The sequence below is a fragment of the Phycodurus eques genome, chromosome 4, assembly GCF_024500275.1.
Source record: "Phycodurus eques isolate BA_2022a chromosome 4, UOR_Pequ_1.1, whole genome shotgun sequence".
Taxonomy (NCBI): Eukaryota; Metazoa; Chordata; class Actinopteri; order Syngnathiformes; family Syngnathidae; genus Phycodurus; species Phycodurus eques.
In genome coordinates, this window is record NC_084528.1 from 2644860 (window position 1) to 2668411 (window position 23552).

The 23552-nt window shown below is 43.5% G+C and overlaps 1 protein-coding gene across 4 annotated transcripts in view; it reads right to left on the reverse strand.

Moving 5' to 3' along the window:
- The window catches only part of hace1 (HECT domain and ankyrin repeat containing E3 ubiquitin protein ligase 1), an 89937-nt gene that overhangs the window by 37563 nt on the left and 28822 nt on the right, over positions 1–23552 (reverse strand). For 3 of the 4 annotated variants that reach the window (XM_061673620.1, XM_061673619.1, XM_061673622.1), the window contains 3 exons: positions 5655–5956; positions 3345–3413; positions 3096–3183 (listed from right to left, as the gene is read on the reverse strand). In XM_061673620.1, coding sequence (XP_061529604.1) covers positions 3096–3183; positions 3345–3413; positions 5655–5956 — 459 coding nt within the window. The remainder of the gene's footprint in view (positions 1–3095; positions 3184–3344; positions 3414–5654; positions 5957–23552) is intronic. The other variant, XM_061673621.1, reaches the window with a different exon arrangement.

A 23552-nucleotide genomic window follows, 5' to 3' on the forward strand; every position in this document is an offset into this window, starting at 1 on the left:
TTTCTTAAATTCTAGGTCACCGCAACATTCTACCAGAATGTTTTAGAGGACTTCATGACTCCTTCTGCTGCTGTATGGAGATGCAAATTTCATCTTCCAGAAGGACCTGGCCCCTGCCCATACCACCAGAAGCAACAATCCTGGTTTGATACCCATGCCATCACAGTGCTTGACTGGCCAGCCAACTCGCCGGATCTAAACCCCATTGAGAATCTATTGGGTATTATCAAGAGGAAAATGAGGGGCACCAGACCCAAAAACAAAGAACTGACAGCAAGCATCAAGGAAATCTGTGCTTCCATAACTCCCAAGCAATGCCACAAGCTGATTGCCTCAATGCCACGCCGCATCGAGGCAGTTATTAAAGCAAACGGATTGCCAACCAAGTATTGGAGATTAACGTATCGTTTTGAAAGTACCATATATTGATTGATTTAATGTGACCCAAATTTCTCTTTTTTTTCTACAAAAACTGAGCAGTAAATGATTTCTTCACAGTATTCAAATTTTTTGAATTCCTGATTTTTTGGGTTTTATGAGCTGTAAGCCCAAAATTATGTAAAAATAAAAAAACAAATACTTGAAATTGTTTAAATTATGTGCCCTGAATCTATAATCTGTGAAAGTTTATCCTTTTGAATGGAATTATGGAAATAAAGACTCTTTTCCATGATATAATTTTTTTTTTCAAAGGGTCTCTATCTATCTATCTATCAGTTAAGAGTCTTTAGAGAAGTGTACTGAGAATGGTGTGCTTGTTTACATTTAGGTACTTACTGTACTATGCTGGCACGTCAAGTCTGCACTAAATTACTCATAATGTGGCTTCAACTACACTAATATTTAAGTTATTGGTTCATGTTGATGACATCATTCTGTAACTTGTGTGGCATACATTACAAAGTAATGGGTACAGTTAAGCTTGATGATTTCTTCACAGTCGAATTACTGATTTTGTGGGTTTTATGAGTCTGAAGCCCAAATTATGTAAAAATAAACAAATATTTGAAATTGTGGGCCCTGAATCTATAATTTATGAAAGTTTAACTTTTTGAATGGAATTATGGAAATATACTTTTCCATGACATTAAAATTTTTTGGAAAGGGTCTGTATACTGTAAATTGCAATGCCATTTCCCCCCCCTCCAATATCGTGCAGCCCTAATCAACATTATATTTTAGTTTTACAAGTTACAATGCATGCTGTGCAATCCTTTTGCAAAGAACATCTGAAAGAGACAGATCACAACTGTATCGAGCAGTCACAAAAAATACAATGCACTCAATTCCTAGAATTTATCAATGTCTATTGTACAAGGGTGTCCAACTTAGTCCGCAAGCGATAACCGCCCCGCAGGATGAATTTTAAAGTGAAAAATTAAACTGTAGCATGTCTTGTGTCAGCCCTGCGATTGGCTGGCGACCTGGTTCAGGGTGTACCCCCGCCTCTCGGCCAGAGTCCGCTGGGATAGGCTCCACCAAGTCCGCCACCCGAGTGAGGATAAGCGGTTTGGAAAATGAATGAATTAATGAACGTTCTATAATTCTCAACTGTCAGTGAGGCGATGAATGTGTATAGGTTGAGTACTGACTTGTGATTATATGAGAAAGCTAAGAGGCTGTGCGTGAAGAAAGGAAGAGGGAGCCCGCTTATGTCGGAGGGGTTTTGGTGCACATGGAAGAGAGCAGACGGTTGAGCAGACAGCTACTGTAAGTTCTGTAAGAGATGCTGAGCCATCAGCCAACAACGGTAACCTTTGACCTCACATAAACTATCCTACTGATGAAATGGATCAAAATTTCCACACAAGAGTAGAGTCCTGTAGAACATCTTACAGGACGTCTGACCAAAGTGCTGTTTTAGCTTTTAAGGGGATACCAACCTTATTTTCACTTCTTGTAGACCGAATACTTTTGTCTCTATAGTGTAGCTACTCGGCCTCCATTATCAATATTTTAAGTGCCAACAATCCTTGTTTTGTTTCTAAATACATTAAACATGTTTGAGGATAAGTTTTGAAAACATGGGAAAAGACTGAGAACAATACAGTACTGAATTGTTGAGAAATATTTTATTATTTTTTTTAATCTCTCTCTTTTGGACGGATTTTTTGAACGGGGCTAAAAACTAACGCTGCAACATCACGGAACTGGGGCTTATACTTTCTAAGATGAGGCTCTCCATTACTATAGTAACACCAAGCGCCCTTACTCCATGCAGTGGCCATTTGCCAGAATTACCGCTTCGTCATTCCTTTTGACCTGAACCCATGACTACCAGTATAGGGTGCAACTAGACGTCAAACTACAGTATGCCCACACTCGAAAAAATACATCTTTCCTGAAGTGTAATACGTTTTGTGTTATTTGGGCTATAGTGTCTTGCAGTCTGGCACCACACACATTGTGTTGCAAGACAGTGGCGAACTGGATGGGACCCGCCGCACTGCGGCCCCTTTCCAAACCGACAGTGGTCAGAGAAGCCGACGTAGGTCTGGCACAACAGCGTTAGGGCCGTCAGCCTCCCAGTTGCCGACAGCAAGTCGCGGGGCGAGGCGGAGGAGTGGGAAAATTCATCCAAGAGGACCCGTCCGTGTCACACAGCTGTTGCCGCTTGTGGCACCCTTCAGCGGCCACAGAAGCGCCTTGTCCCACTGAATTTCAAAGGAGGGAAAATTGTCCTGCCAGCACGGCTTATGGTATTATGACAGCTCAGAGGCTGCTTCGCTGCAGCCCATGAGACCATGTACAATTTCCATTGCTGGAAATTCTCCCTGCTTAGGAGCAATGAAAGAAGGCACTAATTTGATTGACAGCTGAAAGTTCCGGGGCGGCGTGATTTTGAGAGCATTTAGCGGCATGCCCTCAGCGTCAGGAAGCTGAAATGTCTGAAATGCCGGCCCTAATTTCACATACTTGCAATTTTTGTAATCCATTGATGATTGTCCAGCTTGTTAACAAGACTTTCTGTGATGCGTCAAATCAAAGGCAAATAAATGTTTGGGTCTGTTTGGTTACACTTTAAGGTCCGAACTTGTGTTCTCATAATCAATTTCTCTTACACAATAAAGCTGTCCAATTACTGTCTTTCTTACCTGGCCCTTAATGATATGCATGAAACGTGACATCAGCTCTGGACATTCCAGCAGGAAGTGGAAGTGGTTAAAGATTATCTTTGGATTCCTATGAAGTGGAAGCACACATGAGCAAAGACAGTAAAAAGATGAGGTTGTGAAAGGTTCAGAGAAAAAGACAAAAGTCGAAGTAAACTGATGTTTTTTCAATCAATAGTTTCTTGGCCCAGTGAAGAGTCTGATGTATGGCTGAGGTCTACACTGACTCACCTGTTTACAAAGCACTTCAGCACCTCGTCATGCTTGCAGACAAATTCAATGAAGTGAGGGGATGTCATTCTGGGTGAGCGAAGAGAGGAAGTGATGAGTGAGAAAGGGGAGCAAAATGGCCAGCAGCAACAATTCAGTAGCAGCCTCTGCTTCCCAATTAGATATTGATTACTTGTCTGAAAAAGCCAAATGTCTACACTGAAAATGATGGATTGCCATAGGAGACAAAACAAGACCAGACTCTTAATCAAGAGCAGGGTGAAAAACAGAAACAAAAACAGGAAGAGAGGCATCTGATTCCGTCAGGCAGGTCAATACTGGAATTCCAGCAGCTGTTAATTAAGTATACTTAAAAATCTAATGGAGCATAATTACAGACTGGTTGAGAGTTAAATGTGATATGTATTGAGATTAATGTGAATGCAAACAAGGAGGTAGATAAGGCAACTTAAATGGAGGGCAAGTGGAGGAAAAAAATAAATAAAATCTAAGTGCTGACAATATTCTAAGTTGTAGTTGTACCCCTCTCATAATATAAGAAGTGGGACAATACTAATAGCAGTAGCAGCTGTAGGACAACGAGTATAAACGGTTTACTGAATACAAACTTGAAACTGTACATCATGTAATGTTTACTCTCCTTAGAGACCCATAATAGGCCGACTGTTCGACGTCCCAATTTTAAAGACCACAACAACACTCCACTAACTCCTTGCAACAGGAAAATTGACTCAATCTTTAAATAAACAGTGAACCATCCCCTGTGGCACAACAGTGAATATAACTGTTGTAAGTTAAGCTTCATACAGTAAAAATAACAGAAAGCTACTCTTTATAATCATTTTGAAAATGAGCAGAAATAACTGTTTTGTGCAACAACTGCATTCTGCATGAATTAGTTTTTAAGACACCAATAAGATTAATTGTTTCTCAACAAGATCAGTTAAAAAATATTACAGATGCAATGTGGTCTTAAAATCGTCCGAAAAAGCCCCATGCATTGTGTTTGGTCAAACTTTTATAAAGGTCAAATCTCATACTCCCTTTTGTCTGCCTTGTCTATGTAAGTACAGCAGTGATTTCCAACCTCTATGGAGTCTAGGCACATATTTTACAATTGAAAAATCTTACGGCACACCAACAAACAAAAATGTCACAAAAAGTGGATACATTAATTACTGTATGTACTTCCTTCCATCTAATAGAAGAGCATTTATTTGTTCTGTCTGTCACTATGCCTCACTGGCATAAATAGACGAATAAAGATATATAATTTCTTGGAAATTCTTTTCTGCGCAATTAAGTAAAATTTGATAATTTCCCACAGCACACCTGAAGAGCGCTCACGGCCACACTGATGTACAGTATGTATGATGTAGATCTCAATCATTAACACTATATCGTCATTGAAAGCTATTGCTTCTCAATTATTTTTCCTCAACATCACACCTGCCAACCCCTCTATCTTTTATTCTCGCCATCTGTTTCTACCATTTGTCAATCTCAACAAAACCAGTTGAGGCAGACGGCCGCCCTACAGTCTTTTGTTCAGGATTCCATGTTATTGCTTTTGTTTCAAAAGCTCTTGCTCATCTGTGGTTCAGTGAGCTTCTTTTAAGGTGTGAAGAGCATGGTCTTGGACCTGTATGGAAAATCGTTCCAATAATTTTGGGGATGTCAGCAACCACATAAAAGACATGTTTTGTTTGCTTTAACGCCCCCAGAATGCTAGTGAATTGGATGTGTCTGCCCATCCTGCATAGCACTGCATTCAAAACCTGGTCAATAGATATGTCGCAATATATTTTTTGTTTGCACGAGCACAAAGGTTGTCCCCAGCACCTTTCATTTTACGCGTACTACGCTGTGTGGCCATTTTGCACCTGCCTTTGACAAGCGCCATTTATAGATGCAAAATCAGTCATTGCAATTCGTGTCAGATTTGGTAATCACATTGCGCATATTAAATTAATCTGTTGGCATATACTTCCACCTAGTGCTACGAACAAATTGAGTGCTAATTTGGATTCAATCTCCAGTTCACTTTAAAAATAATAATTTTCACATTCAAATGAAAACAAATCAACGTATGATGTTTTATTATGAAAAGAGCTCCAATGCAGCAAAGCTTTACGGTGATGAGTATTGCTGGTGGTATTTTTTGCTGTTGTTATGCCATGGACCATGTTTGTCCTTATGTTAGACTGGGGCTTAAACCTTTAAATTGTGTAAAACTGTAACACTAAATGTAGACTACAGTAAAAGCCATGCTTCCTATGTATAGATTGATAGTCATTACAGGAGACAAACCCTTGTGGCATCTGGCAAGAGCAGCACATGTAGAAGGCCTGGATCACAGCACTGAGCCGATTGGCTGTCATGGAGATAACGTCTTCCCCATCAACATAGCCTTCTTTTTCCATGACAATCTGAGGGTCCAGGGAGGTGGGAAGCTTTGGTGTGGGGCTAGAGTGATCGACTTCCCGCTGTTTGAGAAGCAGGGAGGCTATTTCACTGTTGGAGGAGGTGGATAAGGGGTTCCTGTTTCTGTCTAGTTCAGTGGAGATCAGTACGAGCCACTCGTCAAGGGAGTGCCAAAGCAGCTCCAATGGCTGTAAACACAAAAAAGATGTGAGAAGTTGATAGGAATGTTTAATGTAGATATTATAAAAGAGGAATTGGTTTTGCCTTCAGGGTATCTTCAGGAATCACAGCCTATTTCAGTTAATTTATCATGTTATTTGCGAATGACAAAATAATTTTAAAGGACGATCTTGCTCTATTCAAAGCCAACTGTTAGAACAAATTTTAATATTTACAAGGTCCTGAAGATTTCCTGTAATGCCGCACACCACCACATACATTTTGAAAAATCAAGATTTTTGCAAACAAACGTTCTCGTTTACTACTAATGGTGTTAACATATGTAATCATGCTCCAAAGTACCATAATGGCTATATTGTTCTTTCAGTTTAATTTAAACAAGGGTAGTATGATTGAACAGCAAAACACCATGACAGTACCAGATGTATTATCTTTTTTTTTTTTTTTTTTTTTAAATGCATGTTAACGTATACATACAACCTATTATTTCAGGGATACTTGACTCCTTCACTGCCACTTACGTCAAAGACCTCAATTAGGCTACTAATTTTTACCGCCACTGACGTCTAATGACATCAACAGCTGTTTCCAACAGGGATGGGTGGGGGAGGCTCTTGTGCAGCTTGTGAGTGATAATCAAGCATGTGAAGAATTGCACTGACAAATAAACACCTGCAGAGGGCAGTGATGTAAGATGAGAGCTCAGCCAACTACATAAGGAAGAGGGAGAAGAGGAAGTAGGAGAAGACGACGACAAGAGACCGAGAGAGAAGGAGAAAAAAATTAATAAAGAGTAAAAGCAGTTGGCACTTATAGGAGAGTATTTTACGCTCCAGTAAGAAGAAAAATATTGGTATATACACGTCAGAAAGGACAACAGAGATTGTGTGTGCTCCGGAGCCAAGTGCTTTGTAATAAAGCTGTCAGTGTTGGAGCTGGGCCATGTGTGTTTACATTTCTGCTCAGTCTGAAATGCACTTTTGATATTTAGGCTTCTTTTTTACCCGGCCTTTATTTACTCTGATGTTGTCGCCATCTTCTTCTTCGTTGTGTTTAACGCGGTTTGAAGAACTACAATGTTGTATTTTCGCCATTTTCCCGATCCTTGAATCAAATATGTACGCCTAGCATTGATGACGTAAGCATGTTGTCGTCTTGCTTTTGCTCTGCTGAGCTTCACAATTAACTCTTTCCTGCTATTAACAGGCAGCTACTCTATGTACAAGTCATACCAAACTCAGAACTTGCAGTGAATGAGTTAAAAAAGCAGATCCCTGAGCAGAAAAAAATCCGAGCATTTTTTGTCCTCGAAATCCTCAAAATACTTGAGTATTCATTGCAGCCCTATGTATAAGCTCGACATGGACAACTTCTACAACTGTATTTCCCTCTGTAAATGCTTGCTGGGAGCACAAACAAATGTTTGTGGAACGCTGTGGGAAAATATGGGGGATCCTCACGCCATGACATTTGAAAAAAATCCAACTTAGTTGTGGAGGAAAAGCTTCTCTTCCATAATCAAAGGGTGATGGTGGGAACATGGCAAGCCAAGCATCTAGTAAAAACAGTTACCACCTGCCACCAAAACAAGATGATGTTCTCCAACTCAGCTTTGCATTTTGAGTTGGAAAATGTATGTTTCATATATACCAAATATTACTTCTATTAGTTTATACAACCTTAACATGCTTTATTGTTCCATGTTTTGACTACTAGCTGTTTTCCGGCCATCCTGTGCGTCCTAGTTGTTCCCAGTCATGTTGTGACTACTAGCTGTTTTGCGATAAAGATAACTTGAGTGCAGCTGGACAAAGATAATTGTTTTGCTTTCCTTTTCTTCTCCGTCTCACTCACGTCTGTATAACGGAGGCAATTGTTTGTTTGGACTTTAGTAAGGGGCGACAACTCGTTAGACTTTGCAAAGACTTTTCTTTTATTCCTTGTAATAAAAACCCGCAAAGACAAGATTGCGTCCTTAATTATTCTGTCAGAAAAATATTTGCCAAAACAGTTGGTGTCAGAAGTGGGATCCTAGGATTGATCGCCGATACAGGTCCCCTGGATTCCTTAATTATTTTGACAGAAAAAGATTTGCCAAAACAGTTGGTGTCAGAAGTGGGATCCTAGGATTGATCGCCGATACGGGTCCCCTGGATCGGCGATCAATCCTAGGATCGGGAGTGATTGATCATCTAGGACCAACGCACATCTCCACCCACAGAATAAAGGATGGGGGGGGGGGGGGGGGGGGGGTCTGCCGGCTTTCACCTCAGGATCCAAATGGACCTGTTGTCCTCCAAACAAAGATTTACGGTAAAGAAAATTTCAATTTCTTGAAAAATCGGAGCATTTCATATGGTGTATTGTATTTGAAACAATCTTGCCTTTGTATTAAAGGGGTATTGGTACCGTAATTTCTCGTGTATAATAATAATACCGGTACCGTAATTTCTCGTGTATACACCAATGTATAATCCGCAACCCCAAAGTTGACCTCAAAATTCTGGATATGCATAATGCATTTTTACAATGCATGATTTTGCTTCTATCCATATGATATCCATATAATCTATCTATCCATATCTATCCATATAATATCTATCCATATAATATCCATTCAAAATCTGTATTTTGTTATTTTTTTTAAAGAATAATTCTGAAGTTAACTCAGTCACTGCCAGCCTTCCCAGTGAACATGGATATTTGACTTCTAAAGCCATCAATGGCAGTGAATGTTAAGCACTTTATTTGAACACTGAATATTTTTTTTTATTTACTTGCTCTTATTTTGAAATTCACAGCCCTACTTTTATTTTGTAAATTAGAAAACACACAGTTGTGCTCATATGTTTGATTACCCAGGCAGAATTTGTAAGATGGGTACAAATCTTTAAAGAAAACATGAAGGATCAGGTGAACCACATTTTATTTTAATGGGATTCAAATTAAACGGTCACGCATTTCAGAAAAGTATTATTGTGAAAGAATTATAGTTATCATGTTTAAAGCATGTTCATATTTTGTAGAAACTCGCCCACGCAGATGTGTGGACGAGACAAGGCTGTCTGGTTCACCCCTATTTGACCTGCCTGGTTCACACTTCCTCCACAAAGTTCACACTTCTTGCACAAAGACGTGTAATTATGCTGACTGCTAAAGAAAACTGTCAAAATAACAGGAAACTATCGAAGCATTTTTTCGGTGCACCTGCACATCCACTGTGTTGCATGCTGCTTTGCTTGAAATAAATAGCGGACGAGGGCAGCACTTCTTTGTCAGTCTTGGTGAGCACACTCATCCAGTGAGTTGCTCCGCTGTCCCTCACGAGCAGAAAAGACAATCTTGGTTGGTGTGAATTCATTTCGACACAGTCCTCAGGCTTGTCTCAGTTGTTTTGAAGAAACTTCTCTGACAATTATCATTAAACAAAACATAACGATAAATAAATGATGGTTGTTGTTCGGTCAGTCATTTAAAAAAAAATTAAAAAAAAAATAAAATAATTTCCACAAATTCTGCCAGTTTTTAAACTTATGAGCACAACTGTACATATATGCAGTAATACGTACCCTTGTCATATTGAAATGAAAGTGTAGGCTACACCTTTTTTATAACCACTAGGTGGCGGTGGCATATCGGAATGAACATGTATACCTTTCTCATAACCTCTAGGTGGCAGTGGAATTTTGAAATGAAAGTGTACAGCTTTTTCATAACCTAGATGGCGGCATACATTTCTAAGTCCTTAAAGTCCAGGTTATAAAGTCTCCTGGTTCGAGTCCCTGACAGTGAGGGAATTGAGTCCCCAGGTTCGAGTGCGATGTGGTTAGCAGTTCGAGTCCGATGCGGTTAGAGGTTTGAGTCCCCTACAATAAGAGTTTCGAGTCCGACAATTAGGGGCCCGGGTCCCCAACAATTTCGAAGACGTTCGAATATTATGAAAAAGAGAAGCGCTTCTAACAGGTACTTGGAAATGGGAACAGCAAAAAATAATTCCTGGTGAATACATGTTTGAGGAAGGAAAACAAGTAAGTTAAGGCTTGAGAAGAAATTGAGAAAAATGTCAAATGTTTGGATATGTGGCTGTCTGTCAGATTTAGACAGAACCTTTCTGACAATGTGACATGTGTATGGCAAGTTACTGATAACTGTCCAAAAACACAACCACGTCCTGCGACCCAGAGCACAACTTTTGGACTGGTCGGGGTGCTTCAGTTGGGCTCGGGAACGCCCTGGGTCCCCCGCGGGTTGGCCCCCCCTTGCGGGTGGAGGTGTTGGGTGGGGGGTAGGGCCCATCCTTCCTCAATGTGCCAGCTCAGCAACTGCATACACGAGTTGACGAACATGCATATGATATGGTGTCCATTCGCTAATAGGTTCCATAGACATGCTATAGGCTTGAATTGCGTGTGCTGGGACCACTAATAATAACACAGGTTATATTAAGGTATCAACTCACAGGTACTTACACACAATAAAAAGCATCCCCCCGCACCACTCATCAGTAGCACTGCCTTGCTCATTTCAAGACTTCCAGACTTCCCTTTCCCCAGCCAATTTGTGGATCTCTTCTGGGGGGGATCCCGAGGCGTTCCCAGGCCACCCAAGAAATGTAGTCTCTCCAGCGTGTCCTAAGTCGTCCTCTGGGCCTCATCCTGGTGGGACGTGCCCGGAACACCTCACCAGGGAGGCACCCTAACCAGATATCCAGGCCACCTCATCTGGCTCCTCTCGATGTGGAGGAAGACCGGCTTGACTCTGAGACCCTCCTGGATGACAGAGCTTCTCAGCTTATCTCTAAGGGAGAGCTTGGACACCCAGCGGAGGAAACTCATTTCAGCCGCTTGTATGTGTGCTCTTGTTCTTTCAGTCACGACCTACAGCTCATGACCATAGGAGAGTAGGAACATAGATCGGCCGGTAAATCGAGAGCTTTACCTTTCAGCTCAGCTCCTTATTCACCACGACACAGAGTCTGCATCAATGCAGACGCTGCACCGACTCAGACTTACTACCGGCAATGCGGACCAAACTCTGACACCAGTCGTACAGGGATCGAACAGCCTGTATCAGGGAGTCCAGTACCCCATACTCCCGGAGCACCCCCTCACAGGACTCCCCGAGGGATACGGTCGAATGCCTTCTCGAAGTCCACAAAACAAATGGATACTTGTTGGGCAAACTCCCATGGACACCTGAGGACCCTGCTGAGGGTGTAGAGCTGGTCCACTGTTCCACGGCCAGGACGAAAACCACACTGTTCCTCCGGAATCTGAGATTCGACTTCCTGACGGACCATCCTCTCGGAAACCCCTGAAAAGACCTTATCAGGGAGGCTGAGGAGTGTGATCCCCCTATAGTTGGAAAACACCCTCCGGTTCACCTTCTTAAAAATGGGGACCACCACCCCGGTCTGCTAAGAGGTACTGACCCTGATGTCCAAGCAATGTTGCAGAGGCGTGTTAACCAGGACAGCCCTACAACCACCAGAGCCTTTAGGAACTCAAGGCAGATCTCATCGACCCCTGGGGCCCTGCAACCGAGGAGCCTTTTAACCACCTTGGTGACCTCAACCCCAGAGATAGAAGAACCCAACTCAGGGTCTCCAGACTCTGCTTCCTCAAAGGGAAGGCATGTCGGTGGAATTGAGGAGGTCTTTTAAGTATTTGGCCCACCGACTCACAACATCCCGAGTTGAGGTCAGCAGCACAACGTCCCCACTATACACAGTGTTGATGGTGCACTGCATCCCCCTACTGAGATGCTTGATGGTGGCCCAAAATTTCTTCTTCTTGCTTTCCCCCCCACCCTTCTTTTTCCATGGCCTCACCGAACTCACCCCACGCCTGAGTTCTTGCCTCAGCAACCACCAAAGCTGTGTTCCGCTTGGTCAGCTTGTACCCATCAGCTAACTCTTGAGTCCCACAGGCCAAAACGGCCCGATAAGACTCCATCTTAAGCTTGACTGCATCCCTTACCACTGTTCAGCCACAACGGGATTGGGGATTTCCGCCACGACAGGCACCGACACCCGTACGGCCACAGCTCCGGTCGGCCGCTTCAACAATGAAGGCACGGAACATGGTCTACTCCGACTCAATGACCCCCGGCTCTCCCAATCATCAAACTGTGGCCTAGGGTGTCGTGGTGCAAAGTGTACATGTGGACACCCACATGTCTGAACATAATGTTTGTTATGGACAATCCATGATGAGCACAAAAGTCCAATAACAGAACACCACTCGGGTTCTGTTCGGTGGGCCGTTCCTCCCAGTCACGCTCCTCCAGGTCACACTGTCATTATGCTCTAAGTGCTAGAGGACTGCATCTTTTGCACAATTGTCAAAAAAAAAAGTACCGGCATTACCAGATAACTATTAACCCTTTATTGCTCAGCGACTGTTTTTTTGTCAATGTCTTTATGTCTCAAATGTGTTCTCTGTCAATTGACTGTTTGTTGTCGTACTAGAGCGGCTCCAACTACCGGAGACAAATTCCTTGTGTGTTTTTTGGACATACTTGGCAAATAAAGATGATTCTGATTCTGATTGCCCACGTGAACGTTGAAGTCCCCGAGCAGAATGAGGGAGTCTCCAGCAGGAGCGCTCTCCAGCATCCCCTCCAAAGACTTTCCCTAGGTAAACCCCAGCTATCAGGCACAGAGTCGGGGTGCAATAAGTATGCCCACACCTGGTCGGCGCCTCTTACCGTGGGCAACTCCAGAGTGGAAAAGAGTCCAACTCCTCGCAAGAGGAATGGTGCCGAAGCCCAAGCTGTGTGTGGTGGTGAGCCCGACTATATCTAGTCAGAACTTCTCAAGCTCGCACAACTGCTTAGGCTCTTTCCATGCCAGAGATGTGACAATTCCATGTACCAAGAGCCAGCTTCTGTACACGGGATCGGCCCGCCAAGGCCCCCGCCAAGTCTGCCACCCACCTCACTTTGTACCAGACCCATTTGGCCCCTCCCACAGGTGGTGCCTCTTCGGGCTGTGCCTGGCCGGGTCCCATGTGTGCACCACGCGCTTGCATTCGAACCCCACCTCCAGGCCTGGCTCCTGAGGGGGGGCCCGGTGACCTGCGTCCGGGTATGGGAAATCTAGGTCCTAAATGTGACACAGCAATTCAGAAAAATAACATCATACCAACAGTCAAACATGGTAGTGGTAGTTTGATAGTCTGGAGCTGCTTTTCTCCTTCAGGACCTGGACAACTTGCTGTAACTGATGGAACCATGAATTCTGCTCTTTACCAGAGAATACTTAAGGACACTGATCGTCCGTCAGTCCGTGACCTCAAGCTCAAACACACTTGGGTTCTGCAGCAGGACAATAATCAGAAACACACCAGCATGTCAATTTCTTAATGTCTTAAATAAGAAAAAAAAAATTAAAAAAGGTTTTGGAGTGGCCTCGTCAAAGTGCAGACTTTAATCAATGCCCCTCCAATTGTTGCAATTGTGCAAGTGAGAGTGGGCCAAAATATCTTCACAGAGATGTCACTACCCGTTATAGAAAACACAAGGATTCAGTTGCTGCTGCTGAGGGTGGCCCAACCAGTTATTCGGTTTGGAGGGCCATTACTTTTTCATACAGGTCCAAATCGCTTTGGCATTTTTTGCCCTTTATGAATAAAAACACCATTTGAAAACTGCATTTTATGTGTACTTGGGTTATCTTTGGCTGATATTTACATTTGTTCGATGATCATAAACATTAAAGTGGGGAAACTATGAAAAAATATAAGAATTTGAGAAGTGGGCCAATATTTTTTCACAGCACTGTATTTATTGTGCAACATTTTGGGACTATTCTGCTAATAATATTGTTTTTAGAACCGTAATTTAACTCAGCCCAAAAATACTCTAATAATGATAATAACACATTATTGATTTTTACCTTATAACCAACACATTATTCAGACCAGTTTTGAATAAATTAATTAAATTTGATTTGCTCCCTTGACCTTATTTCTTAAAATATACTACTCGTTTGAAAATTGTTAATGTTTAAATTAATTGATTATATATCCTATCCTGAAAAAAAAATCCTCATTACAGTATATTATTTGAGTGTAATGGAGTACTATTAGAACTTATTTTCCTTTCGGCTTGTCCCTTTAGGGGTCGCCACAGCGCGTCATCTTTTTCCATGTAAGCCTATCTCCTACATCCTCCTCTCGAACACCAACTGTCCTCATGTCTTCCCTCACGACATACATCAACCTTCTCTTTGGTCTTCCTCTAGCTCTCTTGCCTGGCACCTCCAACCTCATCATCCTTCTACCAATATACTCACTATTTCTCCTCTGGACGTGTCCAAACCATCGAAGTCTGCTCTCTCGAACTTTGTCTCCAAAACATCGAACCTTGGCTGACCCTCTGATGAAGTCATTTCTAATTTTATCCAACCTGTGCACTCCGAGAGCGAACCTCAACATCTTCATTTCCGCCACCTCCAGCTCTGCTTCCTGTTGTCTCTTCAGTGCCACTGTCTCTAATCCGTACATCATGGCTGGCCTCACTACTGTTTTATAAACTTTGCCCTTCATCTGAGCAGAGACTCTTCTGTCACATAACACACCTGACACCTTCCTCCACCCGTTCCAACCTGCTTGGACCAGTTTCTTCACTTCCTGACCACACTCACCATTGCTCTGGACGGTTGAAACCAAGTATTTAAAGTCCTCCACCCTTGCTATCTCTTCTCCCTGTAGCCTTACTCTTCCCCCACCATCCCTCTCATTCATGCACATATATTCTATCTTACTTCAACTAATCTTCATTCCTCTGCTTTCCAGTGCATGCCTCCATCTTTCTAACTGTTCCTCCAACTGCTCCCTGCTTTCACTGCAGATCACAATGTCATCTGCAAACATCATGGTCCACAGGGATTCCAGTCTAACCTCATCTGTCAGCCTATCCATCACCACTGCAAACAGGAATGATGCAGTCCCACCTCCAACTTAAATTCGTCTGTCACACCTACAGCACACCTCACCGCTGTTCTGCTGCCCTCGTACATGTCCTGTATTATTCTAACATACTTCTCTCCCATTCCAGACTTGCGCATGCAGTACCACAGTTCCTCTCTGGGTACTCTGTCATAGGCTTACTCTAGATCTACAAAGACACAAGGTAGCTCTTTCTGACCTTCTCTGTACCTTTCCATCAACATCGTCAAGGCAAATAATGCATCTGTGGTACTCTTTCTAGGCATGAAACCATACTGTTGCTCGCAAATACTCACTTCGGTTCTGAGTCTAGCCTCCACTACTCTTTCCCATAACTTCATTGTGTGGCTCATCAACTTTATTCCTCTATAGTTGCCATAGCTCTGCACATCACCCTTGTTCATAAAAATGAGCACCAGCACACTTTTCCTCCTCCTCCATCTTCTCACGCGCTAGAATTCTATTGAACAAGCTGGTCAAAAACTCCACAGCCACCTCTCCGAGATGCTTCCATACCTCCACAGGAATGTCATCCGGACCAACTGCCTTTCCATTTGTCATCCTCTTTAATGCCTTTCTAACTTCCCCCTTACTAATCATTGCCACTTCCTGGTCCACCACACTTGCCTCTTCTAATCTCTCTTCTCTCTCATTTTCCTCATTCATCAACTCCTCGAAGTATTCTTTCCATCTAGCTTGCACACTGCTGGCACCAGTCAACATATTTCCATCTCTATCCTTAAGCACCCTAACCTGCTGCACATCCTTCCCATCTCTATCCCTCTGTCTGGCCAGCCTGTATAGATCCTTTTCTCCTTCTTTAGTGTCCAACCTGCCATACATGTCATCATATGCCTCGTTTGCCCTTTGCCAACTCGACCTTTGCCCCGTGTCGCATCTCAATGTGTTCCTTTCGCCTCTCCTCTGTCCTCTCAGTGTCCCACTTCTTTGCTAACCTTTTTCCTTGTATGATTTCCTGTACTGTGAGGCTCCACCACCAAGTCTCCTTCTCTCCTTTCCTGCCAGAAGTTACACCCAGTACTCTCCTGCCTGCCTCTCTGATCACCTTTGCTGCAGTGGTCCAGTCTTCTGGAAGCTCCTCCTGTCCACCGAGAGCCTGTCTCACCGCTTCCCGAAAAGCTGCACAACACTCGTCCTGTCTCAGCTTCCACCACATGGTTCTCTGCTCTGCCTTTGTCTTTCTAATCTTCCTCCCCACCACCAGAGTCATCTTACACACCACCATCCTATGCTGTCTAACCACACTCTCCCCTACCACTACCTTACAGTCGGTAACCTACTTCAGATTACATCGTCTGCACAAAATGTAATCCACCTGCGTGCTTCTACCGCCACTCTTGTAGGTCACCCTATGTTCGTGCTTCTTCTGGAAAAACTACCAACATCTGTCCCTCCAAGTTTCTTTCCTGGATGCCATATACTTACCCATCACTTCTTCATCACCCCTATTTCCTTCACCAACATGTCTATTACAATCTGCACCAATCCAGACTCTCTCTCTGTCTGGGATGCTGAGAACTACTTCGTCGAGCTCCTTCCAGAAGTTCTCTTTCACCTTTCGGTCACATCCTACCTGTAGGGCATAGTCACTAATCACATTATACATAACACCCTCAATTTCAAGTTTCAGCCTCATCACTCGATCTGATACTCTTTTCACCTCCAAGACATTCTTAGCCAATCTTCTTTTAAAATAACCCCGACTCCATTTCTCTTCCCATCTACACCATGGTAAAATAATTTAAACCCTGCCCCTAAACTTCTAGCCTTACTGCCTTTCCACCTGGTCTCCTGGACACACAATATATCAAGCTTTCTCCTAATCATCATGTCAACCAACTCCCGAAATTTTCCTGTCATAGTCCCAACATTCAAAGTCCCCACATTCAGTTCTAGGCTCTGTGCTTTCCTCTTCTCTTTATGCCGAAGAACCTGCTTTTCCACCTCTTCTTCTTCGACTTCAACCCACAGTAGCTGAATTTCCAACGGCGCCCTGCAGGTTGACGGTGCCGGACGTTGTTAACCTGGGCCACGACCGATCCGGTATGGAATTCTTGGGACGAACGCTCATATTTGTTTGGCAAAGTTTTAAACCGGATGCCCTTCCTGACACAACCCTCTGCATTTATCCGGGCTTGAGACCGGCCTACAGTTTGCACTGCCTTGTGCCCCCATTTATGGAGTACTATTAGAACACACCTCCAAAATAAGTGCCTTGTTTTGTTTCACCTACATTTTTAACCATGTGTTCGTGTGTGTGTGTATCAATATTCTGCAAGGTTTGTGTTCCCGTGCAGAACAGGGGGAGTAGTCTGTCTGTCTTTTTCACACTGGAATGATGCCAGTGCGAGCACCAGAGAGAGGCTACCCAGAGCTCTATCATTAGTTCACCAATATAAAATCCGTATGTCACCGAATGTGACTGTCAATACAGTAGGGGGTGACTAGTTTGTAGGCTTTTTGTCTTAAAATGACAGTTGAATGTTCAGGCCCAGGACCAGTGATTTGTCGCTAGTTGCTTAATAAATAAAAAATAAGTAAAAATAGATACTAGATAGGTCCGAACAGTCGTTAAATACAGCAACAAAGGTGTAAATTGGGAACAGAAGTGGTAAGTAAGTGTGTGTGTGTGTGTGTGTGTGTGTGTGTGTGTGTGCGCGCGCGCGTATGACATTTGATCCACAGAGCAACCCATACATTTTAAGATTCATACAGTACATAAGCTAGTATTCTCTCCTGGATCATATTTGAGCCTTAAGAAAGGTCACCTTTTAGATCTTCAGAATTTATTACAATTTATTTTGTTGTGTTACAAATAATTGTTTCTGAGGACATCATGAAGTCATGCCTTCCCATGAGGAAGCAGAGTCTGGGGTCTCTGAGCCGAGCTCTCCTATCTCTGGGGTTGAGGTCACCGAGGTGGTTAAAAAGCTCCTCAGTGGCAAGGCCCCACGGGTGGATGAGATTTGCCCGGAGTTCCTAAAAACTCTGGATGTTGTGGGGCTGTCCTGGTTGACACGCCTCTGCAACATCGCGTGGATATCGGGGACAGTGCCTCTGGAATGGCAGACTCGGGTGGTGGTCCCCCTTCTTTTTCCAACTAGAGGGGGATCACACTCCTCAGTCTCCCTGGTAAGGTCTATTCAGGGGTGCTGGAGAGGAGGGTCTGTCGGGAACTTGAATCTCAGATTCAGGAGGAGCAGTGTGGTTTTTGTCCTGGCTGTGGAACAGTGGACCAGCTATACACCTTCAGCAGGGTCCTCGAGGGTGCATGGGAGTTCACCCAACCAGTCTGCATGCGTTTTGTGGACTTGGAGAAGGCGTTCAACCATGTCCCTTGGGGAGTACTATGGGGGGTGCTTCAGGAGTATGGTGTGCCGAACCCCCTGATATGGGTTGTTTGGTCCCTGTAAAACCAGCGTCAGAGTTTGGTCCGCATTGCCGGCAGTAAGTTTCCGGTGAGGGTAGGACTCCACGCCAGGGCTGCTCTTTGTCACCGATTCTGCTCATAACTTTTATGGACAGAATTTCTAGGTGCAGCGGAGGCGTAGCAGGGGTCCGGTTTGGTGGCCTCAGTATTGCATCTCTGCTTTTTGCAGATGATGTGGTTCTGTTGGCTTCATCAAGCCGTGATCTCCAACTCTCACTGGAGCGGTTTGCATCCAAGTGTGAAGCGGCTGGAATGAGAACCAGCACCTCCAAATCTGAGACCATGGTCCTCAGTCGGAAAAGGGTGGAGTGCCCTCTCCAGGTCGGGGATGAGATTCTGCCGCAAGTGGAGGAGTTCAAATATCTTGGGGTCTTGATCACGAGTGAGGATCGGTGCAGCATCTGCAGTGATGCAGATTTTGTCTCGGTCCATTGTGGTAAAGAAGGAGCTAAGCCGAAAGGCTAAGCTCTCAATTTACCGGTCGATCCACTGTTCCTACTCTCACGAGCTGTGGGTCGTGACCGAAAGAACAAGATCCCGGATACACGCGACCAAAATGAGTTTCCTCCTCACCCTCTCTCTCTCCCTTAGAGATAGGGTGAGAAGCTCGGTCATCCAGGAGGGGCTCAGAGGAGAGCCGCTGCTCCTCTGCATTGTGAGGACCCAGGTGAGTTGGCTCGGGCATCTGTCTAGGATTCCTCCTGGACGCTTCCCTAGTTAGCTGTTCCAGGCACGTCCCACCAGGAGGAGACCCCAGGGACGACCCAGGACACGCCGGAGAGACTACGTCTCGGCTTGCCTGGGAACGCCTCGGGATCCCCTCGGAAGAGCTGAAGGAAGTGGCTGGGGAGAGGGCGACCTGACCTTGCATAAGTGGAAGGAAATGGATAGATGGAGAAAAAAATAAATAAATAAATAATTAGTTTTACTGGTTACAATGCATTTTGTGCAATAATTTTTGCTAGAGCAGCTGAGACAGACACGAAACGCTTTAATCTTTTTGGTAGTGGACGTATTAAAACTGATTACAACTGTATCGAGCAGGCACCAAATCCAATGCGCAGAATTCCTAGAATTTCCGTCAAGTACTGTAATTTCTCGTGTATGATGCACACCCATGTATAATACGCACCCCCAAGTTGACCTCAAAATTCTGGAAAACAGTCTACTACCTACGTATAATGCATTTTGACAAAGCATGATTTTGCTTCTACCCATATGATAAAAACAAAGTATTGGCTGTATTTTGTTACTTTTATCAAAGATATATTCTGAAGTTAAGCACTTTATTTGAAGCTGTAATACTCTTTTTATTTACTTGATCTTATTTTGAAATTCACGGCCCTACCTTTATTTAGGAAATGAGAAAACACAGAGTTTAGCTCACGTTTGGTTACCTAGGCAGAATTTGTTAGCTGGGTATAATTATTTAAAGAAAACATGAAGGGCCAAGCGAAACACATTTCATTTTATTTTAATGGGATTCCAATTAAACTCGAGCATTTCAGAAGAGCATCATCATTAAACAAAACAAATAAATTAATGATGGTTGTTGTTCAGTCATTAGTCGTAATAAAAAAAATAAAATAAAATTCACAAATTCTGCCAAGGTATGTAAACTTATGACCACAACTGTACTTACAGTGTGTACCGAAGGTATTCAGACCCTCTTAAATTTTTTACTCTTCGTTATATTGCAACCATTTGCTAAAATCATTTAAGTTATTTTTTTTCCTCATTAAAGTACAACCCCAATTCCAATGAAGTTGCAACGTTGTGTTAAATAAAAACAGAACACAATGATTTGCAAATCATGTTCAACCTATATTTAATTGAATACACTACAAAGACAATATATTTAATGTTCAAACTGATAAACTTCATTGCTTTTAGCAAATAATCATTAACTTAGAATTTTATGGCTGCAACACGTTCCAGAAACGCTGGGACAGGTGGCAAAAAAGACTGAAAAAGTTGAGGAATGCTCATCAAACACCCGTTTGGAACATCCCACAGGTGAACAGGCTAATTGGGAACAGGTGGTTGCCATGATTGGGTATAAAAGGAGCTTCCCTGAATTGCTCAGTCACTCACAAGCAAAGATGGGGCGAGGTTCACCTCTTTGTGAACAAGTGTGTGAGAAAATAGTCGAAAGGTTTAAGGACAATGTTCCTCAACGTACAATTCCAAGGAATTTCGGGATTTCATCATCTCCGGTCCATATCATCATCAAAAGGTTCAGATAATCATAAGAAATCACTGCATGTAAGCTGCAAGGCCGAAAACCAACATTGAATGCCTGTGACCTTCGATCCCTCAGGCGGCACTCCATCAAAAACTGACAATGTGTAAAGGATATCACCACATGGGCTCAGGAACACTTCAGAAAACCAATGTCAGTAAATACATTTCGGCGCTACATCCGTAAATTCAACTTGAAACTCTACTATGCAAAATAAAAGCCATTTATCAACAACACCCAGAAACGCCGCCGGCTTCTCTGGGCCCCAAGCTCATCACAATTGACACTGTCCCAGATTTTTGCACTAGTCACTTTAAACTGCATACATTTCTTGAGGTCTCGGCGCCCTTTGCACAATGGTCATTCCACCAGACTATATTAGTCATTCAAACTGCTCTCGTTGCTAGAAAACTTTTTTTGCACAATTGCCAAAAAAAAAATCAAAAATAAATTGTAACGGCATGACCAGATTACTAGCAACGATTTATTGCTCAGTGACTGTTTTTCTCAATGTCTTTATTGCTCAAAAGTATTCTCTTTCAATTGAGCGTCTGTTGTCGTACGAGAGCGGCTCCAACTTGCGGAGACAAATTCCTTGTGTTTTTGACATACTCGGCGAAATAAAGATGATTCTGATGAAAATATCCTCACCTCTGGTGTGTCCTTTTAATGCCAAAACGGTGAGTAGCTTTTCCTTGGCACTAATGTCTTCAAAAACCATCCTGATGAAAACACATAATTGTTCAACATCCACCATATCGGTCAACTCGTCAAATTGGAGGGAAAAGCACTCACACCTGTCAATATCCATCCTCAGGTGCTGCTCCAAATCCCCAGCCACTCCACTAGAAGTCCCACAGCCCACCCATGGAGCTTTTCTACTTTCCATGTCTAAAGGGCAGCCAAGTGGCTGTATTAGTTTTGAACTAAAATCCTAACTGAGGTGTGAACAGACCCCTCTTGTCACCATTGTTCTGTAAATGAGGCAATTATTCTCTACTCTCTTCTCAATTACTGAAAGGGAACTGATGTTGATTTGCCTTTACCTGAATAAAGCAGTGTGTTGTAAATCAGAGGTGGGTAGCAACACGCTACATTTAGTTAAGTACCATTTTGAATAAATTGTACTTGTAAAAGTAGTTTTAATACTGCATACTTTCTATATCTACTGAAGTATTTGTTCAGAAGAAATTATACTTTTACTCAAGTTACAATGATCTTCATGCCAGCACGCTACTTTTATTGATCAATTATTGCTTATGTATCAATTATTTCGTGCGCGACCTATCTGTTTAGACTATGACTTCGACTTCCACATTGGGCACTGTTTGCTCCAATCCAATTTAACGGCTAGCAACGTATAAGTCTAGTTCATTAATCAAATGACAAGGACCGCAACACGTCTTCTAAACAAAGGGCGGCAGGATATGCTTCTATATCAACGAAAAACGGTGTACGGACGTCACGGAAATTGAAAAAAAACCACCAGGACTCACCCCTCATTATTCTCGGGGACTTGAACAAAGCTAAACTCAACCACGAACTCCCTAAATACAAGCAGCACATCGACTGTTCTACCAGGGAAAATAACATTTTAGACTACTGCTACACTACGGTAAAAAACGCTTACCGTGCTATACCTCGTGCGGCCCATCGCTTGTCTGATCACTGCTTAATTCACTTAATACCGACGTACAGGCAAGAACTTAAATGCGTGAAGCCTACAGTGAAAACAGTGAAAAAGTGGACCAATGAAGCAAACATGGAACTTCAAAGGTGCTTAGACTGCACAGACTGGAGTGTATTTGAAAATTCAGCTGGCAGCCTGGATGAGTATACGGACACTGTTACATCCTATATCAGTTTCTGTGAAGATGTGTGTGTACCAACAAAATCATTTCGCACATTCAACAACAAGCCGTGGTTCACTGCTAAACTTAAGCAGCTTCGCCAAGCTAAGGAGGACGCATATCGGAGCGGGGACAGGGCCCTGTATAATCGAGCTAGAAACCAGCTGACTAAAGAAATTAACATTGCAAAGAGGAACTATGCAGCAAAGTTGGAAAAACAATTTACCGCTAACGACTCAAAATCAGTCTGGCATGCATTCCAATCGCTGACTAATTACAAGCGACAATCCCCCCAAGCTGAGAACAATAGCACACTAGCCGACGAATTGAATACCTTCTACTGCAGATTTGAAAAGGACACTTTCACACCCCACACGCACCCGGCCGCACCCCCGACCACAATCACACACCTGACTTCTGCGTTAACCATCCATGAACAGGATGTGAGATGCATCTTCAAACAACAAAAGATTAACAAAGCGGCAGGCCTAGACCATGTGTCCCCATCCTGCCTCAAAGTCTGCGCGGACCAGCTCGCTCCAGTCTTCACACAGATCTTCAATAGATCTCTGGACCTGTGTGAAGTGCCATCCTGTTTCAAACGCTCCACCATCATTCCAGTCCCCAAAAAACCTGCAATCTCGGGTCTAAATGACTACAGGCCTGTCGCCTTGACATCTGTGGTCATGAAGTCCCTTGAACGTCTCGTGCTGGACCACACAGGTCCCCTGCTGGACCACCTGCAGTTTGCCTACCAAGCGAACAGGTCTGCCGATGATACAGTCAACGTGGGACTGCACTTCATCAGAGAACACTTCGACAGTGCAGGGACCTACGAGAGGATCCTGTTCGTGGACTTTAGCTCAGCGTTCAACACCATCATCCCTGAACTCCTTTCATCCAAGCTTCTCCAGCTCAGCGTCTCATCTGCCATCTGCCAGTGGATTTACAGCTTTCTGACGGGCAGGACACAGCAGGTCAGGCTGGGGGAGGGCACCTCATCCACACGCAGCATCAGCACTGGGGCGCCCCAAGGTTGTGTCCTCTTTCTGCTGCTCTTCTCTCTCTACATGAACGACTGCACCTCATCGCACCACACTGTCAAATTCC